Below are 23,893 nucleotides of genomic sequence, written 5' to 3' on the forward strand. Positions count from 1 at the left end.
ACAATATTATCATAAACATTGGCAATATTAGGAAATCTTTTAACTACTAGCAATTTCGGCATCACTAACCTGGCAATACTAATAATATTGGCAAATTTTTTTATAGGATTTATGGGAATTTTATTGAATGCCAACTTGCAAACGAGCAGGAAAAGAATACAGTGAGACCAAGACAACCAACATATTACAGCCTGATAGCGGACTTAACAAAATCTAAGTCAGCTTTCAAAACAAAAGCCCATTCAAGAATATTCACTTTGATAATTTTTATTTTTATTTTTTAAAGAATATTCACTTTGATAGACAGCAATATGGTGTCAAAAGAACCAGCAGAATCCCTGAAGCAACGTGTATTTTGCTCACCCCAAATGGCCCACCAAATGGCCAGCAAAATAAGGTTCCAAAGAGGTCGAAAACCTTCTTAGACACACCTACACCTTGCCATGCCCAAAGAAGGGCCGAAACTGATGGTGGCATCACCCGGTCATTTAAAATTGAAATCGAAAATGCACCCAGATCTAGGCAAAAAACGGGTAGGTCATGAACAAGTGATCGATAGATTCTGAGTCTCTCATACATAGGCAGCACATATTCGGAATGACCATGGCTCACTTTTGAAGGTTATCAATCATCAACACCCTCTTCCTACCCAACCAAGTGAAGGCAACTACTTTGGGAGACACACTTTGGAACCAAAGTGATAGATGAATGTCCCACGAGGTCTCATAGGCTCTAGAAGGAGCATATTGTAGAAAGATTTGACTAAAAAACTGTCAAAACTATGAATAGTCCACACCATAGAATCCTCACCCCCTAGAGGGGCCACATTGTAAAAGCGACCCAAAACAAATAAAAGCTCCTATGTTTCACTGTCTGAAAGCGTCCTCCTACATTGGGGAAGCCAAATAGCTAAAGAACTGCTAAAATCAACACACTCCACTACCTTCAGCTCTTTGGAGGTTGCAAGACTCGCCAAGGAAGGTTAGAGATTATGTAACATGCCATCACCACACCAAGGATCCTTTCAAAAATTGATTCTAGAACCATTTACTCCCTTCCCAGAACTTTCCTTTGAGATCCACAATAGTCTGCCACACGTAAGATGCCCGATAGCAAGAGGAGTCCTTAGTCTCCCACCCTCCTGCCTTGAAAACATATTTAGAAGCTATGATTTCACGCCAAAAGTGCCCCTCCTCAATCCCAAACCGCCAAAGCCATTTTCCAAGGAGGGCTTGATTCATAAGACCCAACATACGAATTCCTACACCACCTAATCTAGGGGCTTACACACCTCCTCCTAATTCAGCAAATGGAATTTGAAACTGTCAACCGAGCCCTTCCATAAGAAATCCCTTCTCAACTACTCCAATTTATCCCGCACAGATTTTGGACAATTGAATAAAGATGTAAAATAAATCGGCATGTTGGATAGAGCAGCTTTAAGAAGAGTCAGACAACCACCAAGGAGAGAAAACAACTCTTACACTTAGATAACCTGCTTTCAACTCTCTCCAACACCTTATCCCAAAGATGAATAGCAGGCTTCCCAATACATAGCAGAGTCTGAAGTAAGAATAGGGGAAAGATCCCGCTTTGCAGCCGAATACCGAAGCCAATCTCTATAATTCCTCATCATTTATGTGAATGCCCAGGATTTCGTTTTATGAATGTTAACCTTGATAACCAAAACAACTTCAAAACATGCTATAATTTTGCGAAGGCAATCAATCATCGATGGATCAGCATCGCCGAAAGTCATAGTATCACCTGCAAACTAAAGAAGAGAAACCCGCATGGATGAGGCAGCAACCTTGAACCCGCTAAGAAGATTAGCCACTTTACCTTTGGCTATAATGCAACTGCAAGCTTCTGCAACTACAAGGAAGAGATAAGAAGAAATGGGTCCCTTTGACGAAGGCCCCTAGACGACTTGAAAATGGCTTTAGGGGATCCGCTCACCAACATAAAAAAGGATGGCGAGCTAATACAAGCTTGGATCCACATCCTCCATTTTTCCCCGCAACCCAAGCTGCCCAACATATAATCAAGGAAATCCCACTCGACATTGTCATAGGCCTTCTCCACATCCAGTTTGCAAACAACTCCCGGCTTCTTCTGAATTTGGAGTCAATGCACTCATGGGCTATAAGCATGTTGTTGGAGGATCTATCTTCCCACAACAAATGCTCCTTGACTTTCTGAAATAACCGAACCCAACACTCCACGGAATCTCGAAGCAAGAATCTTAGCTAGAATATTGTATGGGCTTCCAACAAGACTAATGGGTCTAAAGTCTTGTAAACATTCGGCCCCTTCCTTCTTAGGAATTAATGCAATAAAAGACGCACCAAGCTTAGGAGCGATGCACCCTTTAGGAAAAATTCATTGATAAATGCATATACGTCTGTCTTGACAATTTCCTAAAACACCTGGAAGAAGGCAAGGGGGAAATCGTCAAGGCCGGGAGCTTTATCTTTGCCTAGGCTATCCACTGCCACCTTGATTTCAGCTTCTAAGATTGGAGATTGCAATAATCCAATGCCACCACTTCAACATCCTTTACACAATCAAACTGAATATAGTCAAGTCTCAGGTGAATCCACATATTAGAGGTAAGGAGCTTCTCATAGTATTGCACTATCGCCTTGCAAACATGGTCCTTCTCAAGTCTGCTACCATCCACAACAAGTGAAGAAATTTTGTTGCTTCTATTTCTAGCCGACTCCATACAATACAAAAATGAGTATTTTTATCCCCTTCCGCCAACCACAGGGCTCCGGATCGCTGTCTCCATTTGATCTCCTCCTCTTTCAAAAAAATTGAATATTCAACAAGAAGTTTCGAGCATTTTGCTCTTTCTTTCTTAGATAATTCTCCTCTCCTCTTCAGACTCGAACATCTGTAACATTGGGGACAACTTCCCCTGCATTTTCAATATTCTTATACGAATAAAGGCCCTCTCCTTTGGAGAGCTCCAGTGGGGGATTTAATATGAATAAAGTAATCCAATTGCAGTCCAAGCTTCCCCATTTTTTTCCATACTCCTTGAAAAGAGTGAGTGGGCAAAACTCATCCCAACCAAGCATCATACCTCAAGTATTAGAATTACTAGAAAAACATAGCTTCATGTCAATGGGCACAAATCAGTTAGATGATTGCTATGCTCATTGACATTATTAGATCCAACGGCACTGGCATTGTCGTTGTCCTATAGTTAGTCCTTTTCTTTTCTTTCAATAACACTGCGATTACCATTCAGAATATTATTTATAAAAAATTTAAATAAATAAATAAATAAATAAATAAAACTAGAAGTATAAGTAGAGAAATAAGTAGTGAACTGCATAAAGACAAACCTAATGACAAATATGTTAAATATGAACTATAATATTACAAAAGCATGTAGACCCAAGAGTGATTTTGGATCAATGATAAATGACAAAAATCTAGCTTGACAGCTAATTGCCATCGGGAGTTTGCACTGCGCATCACAATTTAACAAAATCAATGGAACAAACACACAGACCCTAGCTCTTGTCTTAGTGACTCCTCTTTTCTTGTTTTTTTATGAGTGTGAAAACGGTAGATTTTTCATTTGCCAATGAATTTGATCCGCTCCGATTCGATCAATAATTGGATTCGTCGGCTAGAGAAAGGTTTTGTGACATGGACGCCCAGCCCTTATCGGCCTATCTTATAAGCGGTTGGCCCACCGAACAGCTCCAAATCTTTTTTTATTGGAGCTCAAGGTTAAAAACCTTTCAGTGAACTTCAATTCTATAATATTCCAAAAGCATGTAGACCCAGGAGTGATTTTGGATCAATGATAAATGACAAATATCTAGCTTGACAGCTAATTACCATCGGGAGTTTGCACTGCGTATCACAATTTAACAAAATCAATGGAACAAACACGCAGACCCTAATATGTGGAGCTCCAAATCTTTTTTTATCGGAGCTCAGGGTTAAAAACCTTTCAGCAAACTTCAATTCATATCTTGAATCTACATCTTTCTTATAGGTGAAGCATATTGCAATGCACATGTACCTTCTAGCTATGCAGCTAATGACATAAGCAACAGCTTGCTAATTGATTGTCAACTAACAAAAGCTATGCATATCAGAAACATGATGAATACGGACAAGCCACTGCAAAGAGATTCCATACCTTGGGGCCAATGAAGGTTTCATAAAGTAATAATATGTGGACAACGTTTGATGCATGACATAATTCCCAGTATATTTTGACGACCTTGAAAGATATATAACTGCCATCATCAAGGGTAGAAGAATACAAACTCCAACAATCCCAAGCAAAAGTATCCCACCAGATGCCCCATCAATGTTAAGCAAGAATTGAGGGAGAGCTATTCCCATTTGAAACCCCTGCATGTTAAGACAGTTTATGTTGGGTTTCAGAAGCAAAAGGTCCCAAACCATACCTCCTTTTTTCTGCAAAAAAAAAAAAAAAGGACAAAACATTGGGCCCTACATCCTAGCCAGAGAATGATACTACCTGCCTGCCATCTGGATGGCCATATTTTTCAAAATTCTCACGAGATATTGGATCTGTCAGAGCTTGATATGCCTTGGATATAAACTCCACAAAGTATGTGTGTGCCTCTGAAAACAATTAAGCAAGAACTACTATAAATCAGAATAAATGAGATAAAGGTATTGAGCCCAAGACAAAATGCAAGATTTCAAAAGTAACTCCAGGCAACCAGGATCTGGATTTTTATCAGGGTGGTACTGAATGGAGAGTCTTCTGTAAGCCTTCTTTATTTCTGAATCTGAAGCTCCAGGCTCTAATCCAAGAATATCGAATGGCTCAAATGGTTGAACCTGGACAATGAAACATGAGTAGAGACCTTAACAGCCAACAACAGCTAGAAGATGTACTACGGTGATGGCTTTGAATATAACTAACAAATGAGCACGACTTCAGTGCACACTGTGGGCAAACTCTCAGTGCACTCATCCCTCACAATCCAAAGACGGTTTCCAAGAATCTAGCAAGCATTTAAATTTGTGATTTCAAAACCATTTTGAAATAGGCATTAAGATTCCTTCTCACCATCATTAGATGGTGGGAGATGTGAGCCTGCACACCACAAACTATCCCCCAAAAATATTTGATATTGGTGAAATTGTTTATTATGTGAACTTGGTACTCCTAGATTCAGAGACTTTCATACTATTAAATGGCAATGATGTGTAAGACATATAATAATTCTTTGTGCTTAAAATCTAAAAAGACACCTAAACAATTCGATGAGCAAGCATTAAAATCTGAAGTACCTCGCGGCTTATATGTTTAATATAATAAATCAGAAACCCCATGATGACCCAGAGCAGCACAATTGTCAAGTTACTCCACGTGGAGAAATTTGAGATCTGCCAAAAAAAGAAAGAAAGACATGCCTTCACTGAGAACTAATGTTCTTACTTCAAACCAGCAACATCATTCCCCACTTTAAATTTAAAAAAGAACATAAGAAAGAATATAAGGGAGCCACCCACCCGTTTAAATATTGATTTGCGGTACTTTCCTGAACGAAAGCATATGGAACACTGGCAGTGGATGCTCTTAGTCCTTTTAGAGGCAGCATGACATAACCTGAGAATTGTATAAGGCACCAGTGGCAGTGCCATTATAGTCAAAATGAAGATTGGGAATAGCGAGCTGTTATCTTCTGCAGCCGCCATGGATGCCTTCTGCTGGTGGCAAGAAGTAAATTGCTAGTATATCTGTGCAAGAGACATCCAGTTAGAATATCAATGCATTCACATTCCAACAGACATCCAATTGAAGCAAAGGGCATGCTTCACGACACATGAAACTACATATGAAGCTACATAAGATGCATGTGCACCTCAACAAATGAACAATCAGTATTGAAGAGTCTCAATTTTAAATAACCGGTTAAAGCTTAAAATGCTTGTTGGTTGTTTATAGTCTGTCCATTGTTTATAAATTATTTATATGAGCTATGATACTGTATGAATTCTTCATATGTTATTACAATGTGAATTCCTATGTGGAGCCCCAAGTGAGTTCACTTATAAAAAAAAAAAAAAAAGGGGACCACTGGATAGGAGGGATCCATTGTGGATTGCAAATCACACAAAAACAACCACAATTGGATAAATCAGAGCTGAACAATTTTCTTTTATAAGTAATCATAGCCGCAAAAGTCAAAGGGCATGCAAAATGGATGATAGGAGTAAAAAATGGTCTTACCGTCTTTTTTTGCTGGCTTTGATTTCAGAAGAGAGATCCTATTTAATTTGGGGAATGGATCTACAGTGAGGTTCTGGCTGGATAGGTGGTGCAGGGATATCCTGCTTAAAGTGAGGTTCCACGGGCTCCTCAGCTTAAGCTGTGGATAAGGATGGGCATATCTATAGTTTTATGAGGTGATTACAGAGATATTTGGTGTGGTCCCCCCAGTTACGTAGAGATCGTTATGAGAAGATTGAGGAATTATCTAGCTTCTTGGCCTCATTTATCAAGGAACATGGAACAGTCTAGATCAGATGGGTGGGTTTGGGAGCCAGAAAAATCAGCTACCTTTTTGGTTAGATCGTTCTATTCAGTGATCACCTCTAGCTAAAATCTTCAAATCATGAACCGGTCTGCTACATATGGAAGTACGGTGGCATTCTAAGAGTGCTAGCTTTTAGTTGGTTAGTTTGGGGAAAAAAAAAGGTGCTTACAATTGAGAACTAAGGAAAAGGTGAATGCCCATCACGAATGGGAGCATTATGTACCTGAGAGAAGCAGAAACGGTGGATCGCCTGTTTATTCAGTGTGCCTTTTTGTCTACGAAATCTGATGGATGCTCTTCAGACTCTTTAAGGTAGATTGGGTTATGTCAGGATCGATGGTGATCTGGTGGTGTGGCAAGGAGAGGGGGCTGGTTGCAAGAAGACAGAGCTGTGGAGAATTTCCCTGCTTGCAGTGCTGTATTCAATTTAGCTTGAGCAGACAAGCAGGATCTTCCAGGATAAGAAGCAGCACAAGACATGGTGTTCTTTAAGGACATGGTTTGGCTAGTGATGCTGCCAGTAGACAGGTAGCTACTGGTTGGTGCTCTGTGGGTTCCACCATGATGAAGGCATGATCCCAAAAAGAGAGGCATGTCTAAATCTCAGGTAGACCACACCATAGGAAAACAGTAGTGATTGAATGTCCGCCATTAAAAACCTCCTAGGGCGCACTGTAATGTTTATCTAACATCCAACCTGTTGATTAGGTCATACAGACCTGGATGCAGGAAAAAAAAAATAAACCAAATATCAGCTTGATTCAAAACTTGTGGCCCCCAAGAAGTTTTTAATGGTTGGGGTTCAATCAAAACTGTTTCCTGTGATGTGCTCCACTTGAGATTTGGATCTACCTCAGTTTTGCGCTCGTGCCATAAAATGATCTGGAAAATTGGATGGAGGGTGTGGATGAAACACATACATCATGGTGGGGCCCACAGAGCACCAAACAGCATCAGTTCTTGAAGGTCAAAAGATCAGCTCTCAAGTGGACTAGGGCAACTAACGTTATAGTAATTTTATAGCGATGCATTAAAGGGGTGTTGGGGTTGTTTTGGGGATGATTTGTATCTTCTCTTGTATTTACAAGTAAAAAAAATCTACAGGCATCGAGAAAAAAGGGGAACAGAAGCAATCTCCTCTCAAAGAGATAATACACCCCATCCCAACCCCTCTCGAAGTGTGAATCAGCTAGATATTGACCTAACCCGACGTAATTGAAGTCAGTAAATCAGTTGAGTTGAAGGTTGGGTTTCGATAGCGATTTGATTCTGCGATTCTGTCCACAGTTCCAAAGTTCAACAGGGGAAGAAGAGAGGATGGAGAAGAGAAATACCTGATTGTCGCAAGCTCGGTGGCAAAAACTCCAGCCCTTGATGTATGTTGATCGCGATCGTCCGCACGCTAGTGGGGGTCGGCCAAGAAAGGGAAGAAACAGCCCTAGAGAGAAGACCTTCGTGCTCTAGATGGGTGTGATGCACGGAAGCGGATTGCGTGGTGTGTCACACACCACCGACCTCGATCGTGGTGTGTTGACGTCATCAAGTTTTGTGGACCCACCCTGATGTATGTTATATCCACACCGTCCATCCATTTTTCGAGATCATTTTAGGGCATGGTACCAAAAATGATGAAGATCCAAAACTAAGTGTAGTTTGGGACAGTGGCACTTAAAGTTGAAACCTTCCCATACCCCACCACGATGATGTTTGTTTGCCGTCCAACCGAGGTAAGGTAAATAGGAAGCGGATCGGCTGGTGTACCACATACCAGCCATACGAATGGTTTAAAGGAGATCAAAGTTATGTGGGCTCCACAGTGATGTATTTATTATATTTATACCAGTTATCTATTTTTAGAGATCATTTTAGAACATTATCCAAAAAATAAATCATATCCAAAAATCATCTTGACCACACCACAAATAGCAGCGAGATAACGATTTTAACCGTTAAACAATTCATAGGGCCCACTATAACGTTTATTTTCCATCCACTCTGTTCATAAGGTCACAAAGACATGAATGAATGAAAAGGAAAAATAAATTTCATATTGATCCGAAACTTTTGTGACCCCAAAAAGGGTTTCAATGGTAGACATTCAATCCTCCACTGCTTTTTGCAGTGTGGTCCAGTCGATAGTTAGATATATTGTTTTTTTCATCTCAAGCTTTAAGATGAGCTCACAAAATGAATGAACAGTTTGGATATAACACATACTTCATGATCAAACTCACAGAACTTGCTAATGTCAACATAGCAGTTATATATATATAGTATGATGTACACCAGCCAATCCGCTTCCCGTAAATACAGAGGAAGGGGAAAAAAATGAATATTAGCCACATCCAGACTTGGGGATTTTTCAATGATAAGTGTTGAATCTTTACTACTTTTATGTGATATAGTTCACTTGAGCTTTAGATCTGTCTCATTTTTTTAGCTTATTTCCAACAAAATGAATAAATGACATGGATATAATAAACATCATAGTGAGACCCATTAGAACTTGGTGGAAAAATCCGCTTCCTGATGCATGTTGCCCATGCAGCGGTAAATTGCGGGTGTGTCATTCATTCATCCAGGAGTTACCTCGCAATAAACCGATTGGTGAAACCACTTAGCTAATTAATTATACAAAATTTAACAAAATAACACCTCATTAGTGTGGTATTTACATTTCAATATCTTTTTAAATTGCATTTCTACTTTCCGTGTATATCCTCTACTTCCGTAATCAATGTAAGATTTTTTTAATTTTTTTTTTTTTCTAAAGGATAAAAATGCCCCCACTAATTAATTAGTTCATTTATGAAAGTAGAGGATATTTATGGTCATACCATCTGCGATGTTCATTAGTTCATTTTTACTGGGATTAACTGGAAACATCAAAATATTAGCCTGACCCAAAAATTTTGCTGCCCATGAATGTTTCAACGGTGAACATTTAATTCTCACTGTTTCCTATCATGTGGCTTGGTTGAGTTTAGGATTGTCTTATTTTTAGACCATGTCTTAACATGATCTGTCAAATGGAAGAACACTTGAATTTCTCAAAAACATGATGATGGCCTCACCTAGCCCATGGTAAGAAATTTTTGTGAAAGGCTTTAACGTAGGGAATCCAATCCTTACTCATGCCTCAATCATAGGCTCGCAAGAGTTTTAATGCAAAGTCTTGGGTTTGAGTAACCATTGTGGTGAAATCCCTCCATGATGTGAGTGCATGGGTGTGTGGGTTGAAAACATAGCTGCAAGAGTTTGCATCCCCTTGCAGGTAGTTTATCTTTAATGAGTTGCCATTAAAAGCAATCCCTAACGGGGTAAAAAATAAAGACATGCAAATTGCATACCAGTAGCGGTGCCCTATCAGTCCCACCATAATGCATCTGTTTATCTTTGTTGTTCCTTTTTTTATTTTATTTTTTACATACGGACACACACACCCCCACACACTCACACCGTAATGGAATCTCACCACCTATGGGTACTCGAACCCTTGACCGGGTGTTGAAACTCATGAGAGTCTACCACCGGAGAAAAAGGACCCTATCTCTGTTGTCCTTCCATTTCCCTCAGGGTGGCCTATAAAAATCAAGATGGCATATAAAAATCAATGGTCCTTCCATTTCCCTCAGTGTGGCCCTATAAAAACCAAGAGCAGACATCTTTCCCCATTGTTTTCCTCAGTGTGGCCCAGTTGAATTACGTTAGCTTGATTTTTTTTTTTTTTTTGTTCACAATCCTAATTAAGGATTACGCATTTAATGGTAAAAGTAGATCTCACGAACACATCACAGATTTAAATAAAGGGCAGCATCCTGTCTCTTACCTACTCAGGGGGGAAAAATGATTTCTTCCAAAAATCTAACCAATATAATCCTAAGTTATAGTCCACCCACATAATATCTTTTGAAGTATTATTATGTGCACATACCATCCAAACCTTGCAGTAGGCTAGCCCCACTACAAGGATCGCCTACTACAATGGTCAATCTTATCTACAAACTAAGTGGACCACACCATATAAAATATCCTCTAGACTTGACTACATAATGAAACATAAGTGTGGTCCATTTAATGAATGGATGTTGGGAAGTTTTCCAAGATATGATCCTCATAATGGGGCAAATCTATTAGATGAGTTGGGCGTAGTATACACACGATAGGGTGGAAGTTATCTCTTGGTCAGACCTTATCCTTTATAAGGGGAGCTGGGTGGAATTATGGATGCCATCCTTGATTTTTTGGGGGCGCATGATGTGTATATTAAATCCACTCCAACCATTCAAAGTGTAATTGTACGCTAGGCTTAGAGAGACATCCACCCTTATTTTTATAGGGCTCGCCATGAGATTACATGAAATCCACTCCAAACATTAGATGTCACCCCAAAACTTAAGCTTAGGTACCAAAATGCAGGTTCATTCATGATTTTGGTGGCCCACACCAAGGGAAATAATTTGGAGGGTAAGCATTGCCTTGTACACATGAAACTTAAAAGGGCCTGGTTTTTAGGCCCAGGCCTAACACACAAGGTGGTCTGAGTGAAATTCACATAAACAACATGGTGGGGTCCACCTGTGCCACCAACCCTATCTATCCACTCCTAACCATTGGCATTAATTAATAACAAGTATGTTTACATGTTGGACTTGAGAGTGTCTCATGGTTAAGCACGATTGAAAACTAATAGTGGGGTAAAGTTGTCCTCACTTAGGGCTGGACATGAACCGAGTTTGCTTGGTTAGCTCGCTCAACTTCACTCAAAAAAGCTCGATTCGAAACTGAGTTCGAGCTTGCCCGAGTTCAACTCGACTCGGATTGAACCCCAACTCGAATCGAACTCAGACCGAACCAATTCGGTGACTCAGTTACTTTGATATTGATGTTGCTCACCAAGTGTTTGATGAAATGACTCAACGAAGTGTCGGTTGGTGGCAAGGAAAGTATGTATATAAAACAAATTCCTTTTTTTCTCAATTTTGATGTTGCTTACAAGGTGTTTGACGAAATACCCGTAAACAGTTGTTGTTGTTTTACATATAATAAGAAATTGAAAGTGCACTCCATGTGTTTGTGAAAATGCCGCACAGGCTCGATCTTGGCTCGAAATGGCCCAAGCTGCTGACCGAACCGAGCCGAGCTAGCCAGTCAAGCTTGAGGATCGAGCCGAGACAAGTTCGACCTAGGGTCAGCTAGTGGTCGAGCTGAGTCGAGTTGTGCTAAGCTTGACTCGGTTCGACTAGTGTTAGGGCTATACATCGAGCCGAGTCGAGTTGAGGTGAGCCAAGCTTGGCTTGACTCACCCGTGCTCTCCTCGAGCTCGGCCTCGAGCATACCATTGGAGCTTGGCTTGTTTGCCAAACCTTTCGAGTCAAGCTCGAGGCGAGCTGGTGGATCGAGTCGAGGCGAGCTTACATTGAGTCGAGTCGAGCCTGTTCCTAACCCAACCCAACCCAGCACCCAACCCGCACCAGAATCAACCCAACAACTTGACCCAATTGACACCCAACTCAACCTAGCCACTTGACCCAACTAACCCAACCTACACCCAACCCAACTCCTAAATCAGATATTCAATTAATAATATATATGCAATATTAGATAAAGCTATTGTGAATGCTGAAAATCAGCACCTACGCTGATTTATGTGTTTGTTTTGATGGTGGGGGTGATTAGGCTGATTTTTGAATGTTGTCGTCACCACTAACCAATTAATCTTAGAATCCTGTATTCGATTAGAACCCGCGAAATACATAAGGTTGAAGAAATTCGAAGACTCTTCTACCTTAAATTGACTCTTGGTTTGCGATTCGGGATTCTGGGTAAGGGACCTCAATTACAAAGAGGGAAGGTGTTAGGCACCCTCTCTACCCGTACAGATGTACGGTCTCTACTTAGTATGGTAAGAAATCTCAAGGGATGAATGATATGGTTGAATTAGGACTAGGCACACAGGAATTTCTAATGCGGCAAGATCCGAGATTTCAACAAGCCACAGAGCATACGTTCAATGATGTGTCTAGAGGGTGGATGTAATGATCCTTATGCTAAAAGATGAAGAAAAGTGGACTAGATTACTAGGAATTTCTGATGTGACAGGATCCGATGTACAATAAGTCACTGAGCATACGGTCACTAGAGATCTAGAGAAGCAGGGAGTTGACAAGGGAATAGATGTCATGATGAATGCTTGTATGTAAACAAGATGATCTTTGGCTTTCTCTTGAGATGGCTAGAACATGGAGTATACCATGACTAATTTGGGCTAGATTGTAGGGGTTAAGTAGGTTGGGAGGAGGCTAAGGGGTGGCTGAAAATTTTGAGCTTCAGGGCTTGGGAGCTCCTTCTCACCCTCTCTCTCTCTCTCTCTCTCTCTCAAGGAATGAGGAGTTGTTCCTTTTGAAATGTGAAGAAGAGAGGGCTATTTATAGCCTTTTCTGATGGCAATGTGGTAACTGTTAGACTTATGAAGGGTAAAAGTTGACATGACAGCTTGGGATTGGTTGAGAAGAGAGGAATGCAACGTGGCGTGCTCTCATTGGCTCTGGGGTTGGTAAAACGGTAATGTAGTAGGCTGGGGGGGGGGGGGGGGGGTAAATTTGGAGGAAAGTTGACTTTCAGGATGAGAGCAGCTATTGCTCGGAGAACACACATGTCTCGCGTGCGTCGGTAATTAGATTACCGTTGGCGGTAGTCAGACTACAGCCCGGGCTTGGTTCGAGTCGGGCCTTGACCGGCGGGTTTTATTTGATGTTCCGCTTTGTCTAGTAGTCCACTTTTCGTTTAGGTGTGCTTTGGCTTTGAATGATGACTCGTGATGGCTCAGGTCAGGATTAGGGTTTTGGATCGGGGTTCGGTTTGGATTAGACCATGGTTCTGGGATTGTTCTAGCTTTCTCAAGATATCAGCTTGAGTGGGGTATCTACAAATGCCCCTCTTTGGCCAAGGTTATGAGCAACCGATCACCAAAGCGAGTGTACAACCCACCCTTCTGGTTAAAAAAGGTAGTGGTTTGAATCTGTTGCCTGCCATTGTATCATTGTCAGTTGACTGTTTGGAGGGGGACTTTTGGGGCCACATGTTCGTCAGAAGGATACGAACGACTATATACCCAATGATGATTAGCTCCAATGTATCATTTGACCATGTATCACCAGCTGTATAATCTTTTGTATATATGAAACTTTAGTTGCTTGACGTCACTTTTCAGATTGTCCTTTAAGTATTTTTGCTATCCCAATTGAGCTTTTTGGCAGATGGTCGATGTTCCAGGGCACCTGAAGTGGGTCCCACCATTGATTTCGCGAGACTGTGGGCCCGAGCGGTAGTTTAACTACCGCCCGTTGACATTTTTCCTCCGGTTCTGCCTTGTCAGGTATGGTAGTGATACAGAGATGACAGATCCTGCAGGTGGTACTCGGACTACCGCTGGCGGTAATCCGATTACCGCCCCTGTTCATCTTTTCTTCCAGCAAACACCCTTTTTCTCTGTCCATTTCTCAGCAGCTTTCTGGTTATTCTTCTCTCGCCCAGATCCTCTGATCATTCTCTTTTGTCTCTTTTCTTCTTCCTTTTTGTCCCCATTCTTTGTCTTCTTCTCTTCTTTGTCCTTTATCCTTTTGTCCTCATTATGGCTAATTTTGGAGAGAATGTTGGTGGGTCCAACATCAATGATAGAAGTGTGGTGGGGCAACGGTACAATGAGAGCATGATTGCTTCACATCACTTGGAGAGGGACGAGGTCTTCTACCTGCGCATGGAGGTAAAGCGACTTAGACAGAGATTGTCGATGTACGAGGGATAGGATAGAGGCTTACCTTAAGATCCTTAGCTTGATGGTGGCTTGTTTTGTATATGCATGCATGTTTTTTTTATTTTATAAAGAAAGAAAAATGATATACAAAAAGATTTTTGAAAGAAATGAAATTTTTGTTTGTGCCAAATTTATCATTGTTCACTTGTGTTTCATAACCATATCACTGATTTTGAAGCTCCTCTTTCGGACCCTCTTGTAGTAGGCCTGTGCGATCATTCTTTGATAGCATTACGAGTGGCTTAGGGCATGCATGCACTTTTCATCTACTAGGTGCAATTGATCGTATCTTGCTTGTTGCCACTTGCCTTCCTCGACTTCGCTTTCAAACAGTATTCCGAGTGATGGGATTTCGATCTCAACTGATAGCACTGCTTCCATTATGTATGTGAATTCGTATGGAATTGCACCTATAGCAAACCGTACAGACGTCAGATAAGCCCATAGTGCACATGAGAGCATTTTCGACCAGTCGCGATATGTTTTGACCATTTTCTCCAGTATGCGGATGATAGTCTTGTTTGCAGCTTCGACCCCACCATTCATTTGAGGATGGTAGTGGCTTGACCGACGACGAATGGAGGCTGATGATATTGTTCTTCATAAACTTGTTTGGTGGGTTCTCCAGTATAGAGGTGTACACGAGTGGCTAAGTGCAAGTGGTATGGTTGAGACGAGTCGGCAAAAGCTGAGTCGAGCTTGGGGGAGAGGGAGAGAGAGAGAGAGAGAGAGAGAGAGAGAGAGAGAGAGAGAGAGAGAGAGATGGGGGATAGTGGAGCTCGGGCACAAGAGAGGGAGAGAGAGGAGCTCGGGCATAGTGAGTTAGGTAAGGAAGGAAAATGGTAAGAAAGAGACGGACGGATAGGGTAGAGTTTAAGTTTTAACTTAAAAAAAACAAATATAATATATTATAAATATATATAATATAATTATATATTCGAGCCGAGCTCGAGCTCGAGCTTCGAGTTGAACCGAGTTCGAGTCGAGTCGAGTCAAGATCCACAATGATCGAACTCAGTTTATTTTCAAAACAAGCTAGTCATATGAAACTTGGCTCACCTCGAGTCATTGTTCGAGCCGAGTCAAGTCAAGCTAGATCAAGCTGAGCCGAGCTAGCTTTTCGAGCTAGTTTAGCTCGTGTACAACCTTAACTCGTGTACACCTCTATACTCAATTACTCAAGGGAAATGGTACAACGAGGTTAAACTCGCAAGAGCCTCCCATGCGGTTGAGCTCCATGGGCGCCATTGTGATCTACTTTGGACATGCATATAATGCATTTGGTAGGCCCCCTCTAGGTCATGGAATATCTCAAAAAATCAGCATATTCATAATTTACTAGGCCATACCATATGAAATTATGCCTAAAACATCTCAAACAACTTGACCAATCCCACGTGAGTGTTATATATGGTTGAAATTTATCGCGACCTCTCATCTAAGTGGGGAATAGAATATCAATGGATGGGCTAGATGTCCGAACCACATCTCAGTGAGCCATATAAACGATCACGAAAGTTTCAATGGGTGAGTATCTACTATCAACTGTTGTCTATAGTGTCGTCCACTTAAGTCATTCATTGGCTTGATTTTTAGGCCTGTGGCTCACCATAAAAGGGTGCATCTGATTGATGGGGAGGATATCCAACATAAATCACAACGAGGCCCACAGAGCTCAACCTCATACAAAATTCCCATGAGGTCAACCTTATAGTACCTGTTCCCGTTTTAAATATAATATAAATATTAAATATATATTATTTATTCTAACCATGAAATAAGGCTCCCCAAACCACAGGCATGTAAGACCATGTATGTGTCAAAGTGGCACATATGTGTTCTAAAACCATCTATCAAATGAGCCCAACCATGTAAATGCTCTTATTTAACCCAAACCAACTAGAAACCTAGATCTACGAATTCGATGGGTGTCTGATGAGTACCCCGATCAATCAATTCTATGTCCTCGTTTTCAAGAACGAGACCCGGACAGAAAGGACCCAAACCCAGCAAGACCCAAATCTGGTTAGCCAGGCACCATACTATAGGACCCGACCTATCGACAACCTTTCTGGTTAAGTCATGATTTGGATCATCATATAACCATAACGTAGGTACAAACTTCCAAGTTATTTGCATCTACCACAACTATCCATCCATCCAAATCTACATTGTCCTCATGACATAAAACTCCAACGATGACTTGCGTACACACATAGGCGAAAAGGATCGATACATGCATGGTATCCACACCATCCACCCAAATTTCACCATGATCCCAAAATTCAAACTAATTCGAAACTCACGTGGGGCCCACCTTACTATTAAAGTGGCCTGATTTTTCCTGCTAGGGAGCACAAGACGAACACATTGGACTAACTACTAATTGCCAAACAGGACGTTGGTCCCATTGAACAAGGATTTGAACAAATACAATGAATGCTATAATCGATTAACCGGTAACATTCCCAAATTATAAATCTATTTTCAAACAAGTCATTATTGAATATCACTATGCATTTTCATCATGGAGATAAATAAATCAAAACATATACATGAGATCACTACCATTGTCACCCTAAATCTTAGGGCATTCTCAAAGATGAAAAATACATACAATATGTAAGCGATATTTGGGAACCAAGATTTCTATATATGTCTCTGAAAAATCTAAACTTATCGAGAGTCTTTTAACATCAAGTCTTCACTTGCTAAGATTTCCGCCGCATCATTAAATGAACAATGTGAGAAACCATATCATATAGGATATGATCACATCATAAGTAGGCCTTATTAGCATGCTTATTGAATAAGATCCAATGGCTAGATTTGATCTGATTTGGTCAAGACCTTCGATCTATGGTGGTCTACAAAATGGAGAAGTCTTATAATAATCTAATGACTTCCATCTTGTGAAGATTCAAGAATTGGGGGCTTCGGTTGGATCTCGTGTCCATGGCTCACACATTTTACATTCTTTTTCAAATTACAAGGTAAATACTAACAAGTGCGGTGTTTTAGTGCAAAATAGTGGTGGAAAAAGATTTTTGGAGCAAAAATGTGGGGCCCACTGTGATGGATCAATCGTATCCATGCCTACAGCTGTACACGAACTGAGTCAGCTCAGTTAACTCGCTCGACTTGACTCAGCTTGAAATTGTGTTCGAGCCGAGTCTGAGCTAGACTAAGCTTGACTCGACTCTGCTTGGTTCGAATCAATTCAAGTGGGATCAAGTTCACTTAATATAAATATTTTATAAATATTTATATATTTAAATAAATTACATATATATATATATGAGAAATTTATCACTGCAGACCCCACCTTTTACCCAACGTCTTTTACGAAGGATACAAACCTTAACTTCCCCACTTAGACCTTGCACGTACTGCCAGAGTATTTGCGGACAAAAAATACCCCTGCTCTTCATTGTCGTTGCTTTCACTCACGTTGCTTTCAAAAAACTCTTTTTTCCAGCGCAAAAATCCCTCCGTTGGATCACTCCATTCTCCCATTGGATTGCATCCTCTCCATACATTAGCATTTCCACATCTTCTGAAAATGGTCGGTCCACTAAAGAAAGCACGCACCACAGGTATATTTTAATATATTGCCTTGCATCTAGGCTTTTCGTTCATCTATGTATACATCATCCGATGAACATGATGGATTACAAATAAAACATCATTGTGGGCTCAAATCCTTAATATAGATGGAAAAACGGATGAATGTCATGGATAGTCCACATACAGTCAAGGTGGGCCCAAATCAGTTAACTCAGCACGATAAAAGCATACTGATCAAAATGATTTCAAATTTCAAGAGTTCTTGGTCTATTTGACCTACTTCTCGACAATATGCTCGAGTTGTCGCGACATTCCCAGTTCATGATTGGTTAAATTCCCCGAATAATACATGAATTTGATGTTTGGCTAGTTCAATTGCATTTCAAGCTCATTGAAATTCATGTTAGGCTAGTTCAATTGCATTTCAAGTTCATTAAAATTCATGTTACCCTCAATTTCTAGTTTGCCCCGCTCAATTTTCAGTTTGTCTCGCTCAATTTCTATTTTGCCCTGCTCAATTTTTAGTTTGCCCCGCTCAATTTTTAGTTTGCCCTGCTCAATTTTCAGTTTGCCCCGCTCAATTTCATGTTTGCCCTGCTCAATTTCATGTTTACTCTGCTCAATTTCTAGTTTGCCTTGTTGAATTTCATGTTTGCTCCGCTCAATTTCATGTTTGCCTCTCTCAATTTCATGTTTGCCCGGCTTAATTTTCAGTTTGCCCTGCTCAATTTCTAGTTTGCCCTGCTCAATTTCATGTTTGCCCCACTCAATTTTCAGTGTGCCCTGCTGAATTTCTAGTTTGCCCTGCTGAATTTCATGTTTGCCCCGCTAAATTTCTAGTTTGCCTTGCTCAATTTCTAGGTTTTCTCGCTCATTTTTCCAGTTTGCCTCGCTCAATTTATTAGTCGCCTCGCTCATTTACTAGTTTGCCTCGCTTATTTTGATAGTTTGTCTCTCTCAATTTCTAGTATTTTCTCGCTCAATTTCTATCTCGATTTCATATGAAGCTTGTTCAAATTCATGAAATGCTACATTGTTTTCAATTATGTCTGATTTTGTACACTATGATTATCTTGTGAATTTTATGTTTGATATGTTTTTCAATTCATCTTTACAGGTGACGAAAATTTTGTTGTAATCCCAAACCCAACCTCTAGGTGTACACTAAAATGGTGGTTTGACAAGGTGAAGATTGGAGTGAAAAAGCATGATAGTCGGCTAAATTTGTTTAGCCAATCCTCATTTTCATTTTTATTGCATGTTACATCCTGTAGATTCATAGGGGCTCTATTTCACCTTCTTTTTCTAAGATATTAAAGTGATCTAGTATTTGAGATTAGGGGGAGACGGTTGCAGTTCACGAAGATGGACTTCGCCCTTATTACGGGCCTTAAGACTGGAGAGCTTACAATACCGAAAAATCATCGCATTACGAGTACATTAAGAGACAAATACTTCAAAGAATATCTAGTATTAAAAAAGTACTTAATGGATGTGTTTGAAAGATTAGTTGTCACCGATAAGCACGTTGATGTTATGAAGGTTGCCCTACTTCTGGTTGTGGAGTGCTTTGTTAGGAGAACCGAACCAAAAATCATATGCAACATGGATTATATTCACCTAGTCGAATCGCTAGATGATTTCTATAACTATCCTTGGGGTAGTTTGGGATACTATACAATGTCGCAAGGAATCGAAGCTGGTGTTGCCGCATCAAGTGTCGCTCGCTACACTGTATGTAGCTACGTCCTTCCTCTACAAGTAAGAACACTTCTTATTTTCTATATGATTACAGTTTATTATAGTTAATTGTGGATTTTTTATCCGGTATAATTTCATTATAATAGATATGGGTGGTAGAGAGATTACCGGTCTTACGAGAGTGTGTTGTTTCATATGTTCCCCATCAAATTCCACGCTTCATTCAATATCGAGGCTAGAAGGGTTGGAGGTACAATAGAATATATGCTATTTTCGAGAGTAAAGCTGTAAGTATATATATTTCTCCGGCATTTACTTTGCTTAATTTGACATATACATTTTTTATATAACATTACTCTTTGTTCTTTTGCAGACATTGGTAGTAATAAAATTAGAACCGACCCTACGAGAATGGGAAACGGATGCCATTCGCTTGAGCCGTGACATTTTCCAGGTGAGATGTTATGAAAAATGAACTATATGTTTTCTGCTATTATAAAAGTATCTTGACTCTTACATATCCATTGATACATTTTGTAGGTCATATCGACCCAGGAAGATGATGAGGGTAATGAGAATGATTATGAGGAGGATGACGAAGTAGATGAAAATATTAAGAAAGGCGTGGAGGGGGGGGGGGGGGATATTATGAAGAATGTTATTTTTATGGAGGAATTCCGGGTTGAGAGGGAAGAGTTAAAGAAGGAGAGAGGAATTGAAGAAGGAGAGGGAAGAATTGAGGAAAGAGAAGGAAGAGCTGAGAAGGAAAGAAGCGAGGTTTGATGATAGGGAGGCGTTGCTGAAAGAGAAAGAAGCATTGAAGATGGAGAGAGAGGAGTTGAATGAGAGAGCACAATTGAAGAGGGAGAAGGATTTATTTTTTGAGGATAAGGAAAAGTTAGCGAAGGAGAGAGAGGAGTTCAATAAGGAGAAGGAAGATTGTTGTGCATAGAGGGGACATTTTATGAGGGAGAAGGAGGGTGAGGAGTTGAAGAAGAGAGGGAAAGCAAATGATATTGAAGAGAAAGAACTTGGACATGGGGAGTTGGATGTGCAACCGTATACTATTGCTGAGGGTAATGTATTGGATGTATCCATTTCTCTTCCCGTCTATCAAAGGAGGATTAAGAGGGTATTGAAGCCGTCATATTATCAGGTTTCTCCTTACTTTTCCCTGTCTGCATTTGATACAACCACCCCTGGTTTGGTTCCCGACTCAAGCAAGCAACAACTTTTGCTACTTCTCCGATACCATTTCCTGTATAGATGGATCCATTCAGGATGCTATCAATGCAGGAATTGAAAGAACTAGAGAACTGGTATGAAGTGAACACGGACTCGACATCGTCTGCTTGGTTCAGTACCATATGGGTGAAGGATGCGTGGGTTGACAGCGTGGTAAGCATTACTAATTCTGATGTTATATGCATTGATTTACATATATTTATTTCTTATATTAATTTATGGCTAAATCATACTATCCTATTGATTAGGCTATCAACAAATATAATAATTTCCTTGAAAAAAGGCAGTCTGACCAGTCAATAGTATATCCTCAGGATTGCAAGTTCTGTCCCACGAATTTATGGTAATCGTTTAATTCGGACAATCCTTAATTGTTTTCCTTTTTTATTTTCTTATATGTATTGATCTTTGATCATGTTTTTAACAGCAATGCCTTGAAGGGTGTTTGCCGATTTTGATCGCATACCGAGCCTCTAAGTCAGCGTCAGAATGTGTCGAACTAATAGGCGAGATGGGCACAACCTACGTAGTTGCTAAGCAACGGGATAAACCATACACCAAGGCGATTTGATGTTACGAACGGGTAATGCATTCGTCACAAAATATCAACTCTGGCTGTAATGTGTTCTCTCATGTTTTGACTAATATATTATTGTTTGAATCATGGATAGGTGTATGCACCCATGAACTATGAAAATTCGCATTGGTTCTTGATGGTCATTTATCCTAGAGAAAGAGAGATCGTTATTATAGATATTTTAAGCACATATGCGTTATTAAAATACAAGCAAAAGATCAAGAAGATGACCGAGGCACTCTCTATTATCTTTCAACTCTGGAATATAACCGGGGTCTAGTACACTTCAAGCCAGATTGTCCCCCCATTGCGCGCAACAAGGTGAGTGGAAGAGACCTCACTATTCATCTGCCAATATCGAGCCCGACTCGTCGATAGCGGACCCATTCCTCGAGCTGGTCAAACTCAGCTTAGCTTTGCCCTCTCCTCTCAGGCGGGTAAGGCCGCACCCCCTTCCAACCAACCACGATACAGTAGAAAGTGCGACTTTCTAGTAATCGGCACTCGACGCTCATGTACTTACTCGGTTTAGATGTTGGAGCAACCTCCTGGTACCATAAGGGTTTAGGGACTTTCACCCAGGGATATCTATAGCACCCCATGTACAACAAGATTTTCAGTATCCAATCTTGCCAACCATGATACGCTTGTAGAGGCTACGACCCTGATGTCTCTAAGGCATTCAGTATACATGTCACACAATGCAAGATGCATGAATCACGCAATCCAGTCATACGGCAAACATGTGCATATCGCGCGCTCATGTGGGCAACTCCCCTTACCAGGGAGTCCCTAACAATCTGCCCAATGGCATGTGCTATGACCAATTACTTATCTCATCACAAGCATACAGATGATGCGTATGGTTATGTATCATGATGCTATGTTGCCACATACTCATAATTGGAATCGAAAGTCGGAATCGATAATCGGCCTATAAGTAAGGCTGGGTTCATATATAAACAACCGATCAAACCATAATATAAAGATCGGCCCTCGGCCGTGGTTATATCAAATCCGATAGTACGAAACCATCCGTCTTCGGTGAATGGGGCCCACTTATCTGGGTTAACCCATGAAGAGAATGGGCCAAACAAATCCTAAGGGAAAGTCACAATGAGGACATCTAACCATCATTGCCCATCAATGTGGATGTCAAACCATCATTGCTCCCAAGGCATGACCGCTAAGAACATCATCATATACATCATGGTGGAATCTCAATCAAATGGGCCGAATCGAATGGGCAAAATCAATGGGCCAATTCAAATGGGCCAAATCGAATGGGCCGAGTCAAATGGGCCGAATGTATATCAAATCAGGCCGCACCAATGGGCCAAATATATATCAAATCGGGCCGCACCAATGGGCCAAATGTATATCAAATCGGGCCACACCAATGGGCCAAATTTATATCAAATCAGGCCCACCCTTATGTATTTTGAGATCCGACCTACTCATAAGTTAGCATAGAGATAGATGAAGTGAAAACCAAATATCAGCTTGGGTGAGAACCACTGTGGCTCTTAAGAAGTTTTAAACGGTGGATGTCACTGTACCCAATTATTATTGCAAATGCTGGGGTTCACTTGAACTTTGGATCTCACTCATTTACCCCATGTCATAAAATGATCTCACAAATGGTTGGACGGTTAAGATACAACACATGCATCATGGTAGGTCCCATAGATAGACGACGTGGATGAGCAGGTGGGACCCACGGAACTTGTCGCGGTGAACAGCAGCTGGCGGTGGTGTCCACTTGCTGCCATGCACACAGCAATAATAGGGCTACTGTATAGCTACCGTGTACATGCAGTTGCTGCTACTTAAAGGAGGCAGAGGTGGGTCCCACGTAGGGCCCACCCTTTTACATACATAAAGTATATAATATAATATATTAAATATATTTTATATAGCTGCTGCTAGTGCATCTTTATTGCATTAAAAGGGCAATGGAGGGTCCCACGTAAGGCCCACCACAACGTTAAAGTTATAATAATATATTATATCATAATATAATATTAATTATTATATTTAATATCAACAGCATCCAGGCCTGGATGGCCTAGAGAGATGCATACACCAAGGTGGCCCCACCGTCCAGGGACGGTGGAAACCCCACACGCATCATAGTGTGGCCCATCAATGGGTCTTGGGACAGGGTGGGTCCCACGGACCCCACTGTCCGATCACACTTCACCGTTAGCCACCCTACTAGGGAATCAATGCCAAGACCTCAGCGTTGAAACGAGGTATCTTTCACCCAGTCTACCTCTTGAGCTATGGATCTAGGTGTGGATAAATGCATCGAGGGCCCCATACGGACGTGGGTCCCACCGTCAAGGGGCAGTGGACGGTTTGGATAAAATAATACACCATGGTGTGGCCCATAGAAAGGGATGGAGGGCGTGGATGCGTCCCATGGACCCCACT

General features: G+C 40.9%; 1 protein-coding gene across 2 annotated transcripts in view; it reads right to left on the bottom strand.

Annotated features, from left to right (window-relative positions):
* Positions 1-8,043, bottom strand: part of LOC131251203 (dnaJ protein ERDJ2-like) — a 35,515-nt gene extending 27,472 nt beyond the window's left edge. For both annotated transcript variants that reach the window (XM_058251780.1, XM_058251779.1), the window contains exons 1-6: positions 7,886-8,043; positions 5,524-5,751; positions 5,302-5,397; positions 4,725-4,845; positions 4,517-4,623; positions 4,169-4,386 (exon numbers count right to left, since the gene is read on the bottom strand). In XM_058251780.1, coding sequence (XP_058107763.1) covers positions 4,169-4,386; positions 4,517-4,623; positions 4,725-4,845; positions 5,302-5,397; positions 5,524-5,709 — 728 coding nt within the window. In that variant the 5' untranslated portion in view covers positions 5,710-5,751; positions 7,886-8,043. The remainder of the gene's footprint in view (positions 1-4,168; positions 4,387-4,516; positions 4,624-4,724; positions 4,846-5,301; positions 5,398-5,523; positions 5,752-7,885) is intronic.
* Positions 8,044-23,893: the final 15,850 nt, after the last annotated feature.

The sequence above is a fragment of the Magnolia sinica genome, chromosome 7 (assembly GCF_029962835.1).
Source record: "Magnolia sinica isolate HGM2019 chromosome 7, MsV1, whole genome shotgun sequence".
Taxonomy (NCBI): Eukaryota; Viridiplantae; Streptophyta; class Magnoliopsida; order Magnoliales; family Magnoliaceae; genus Magnolia; species Magnolia sinica.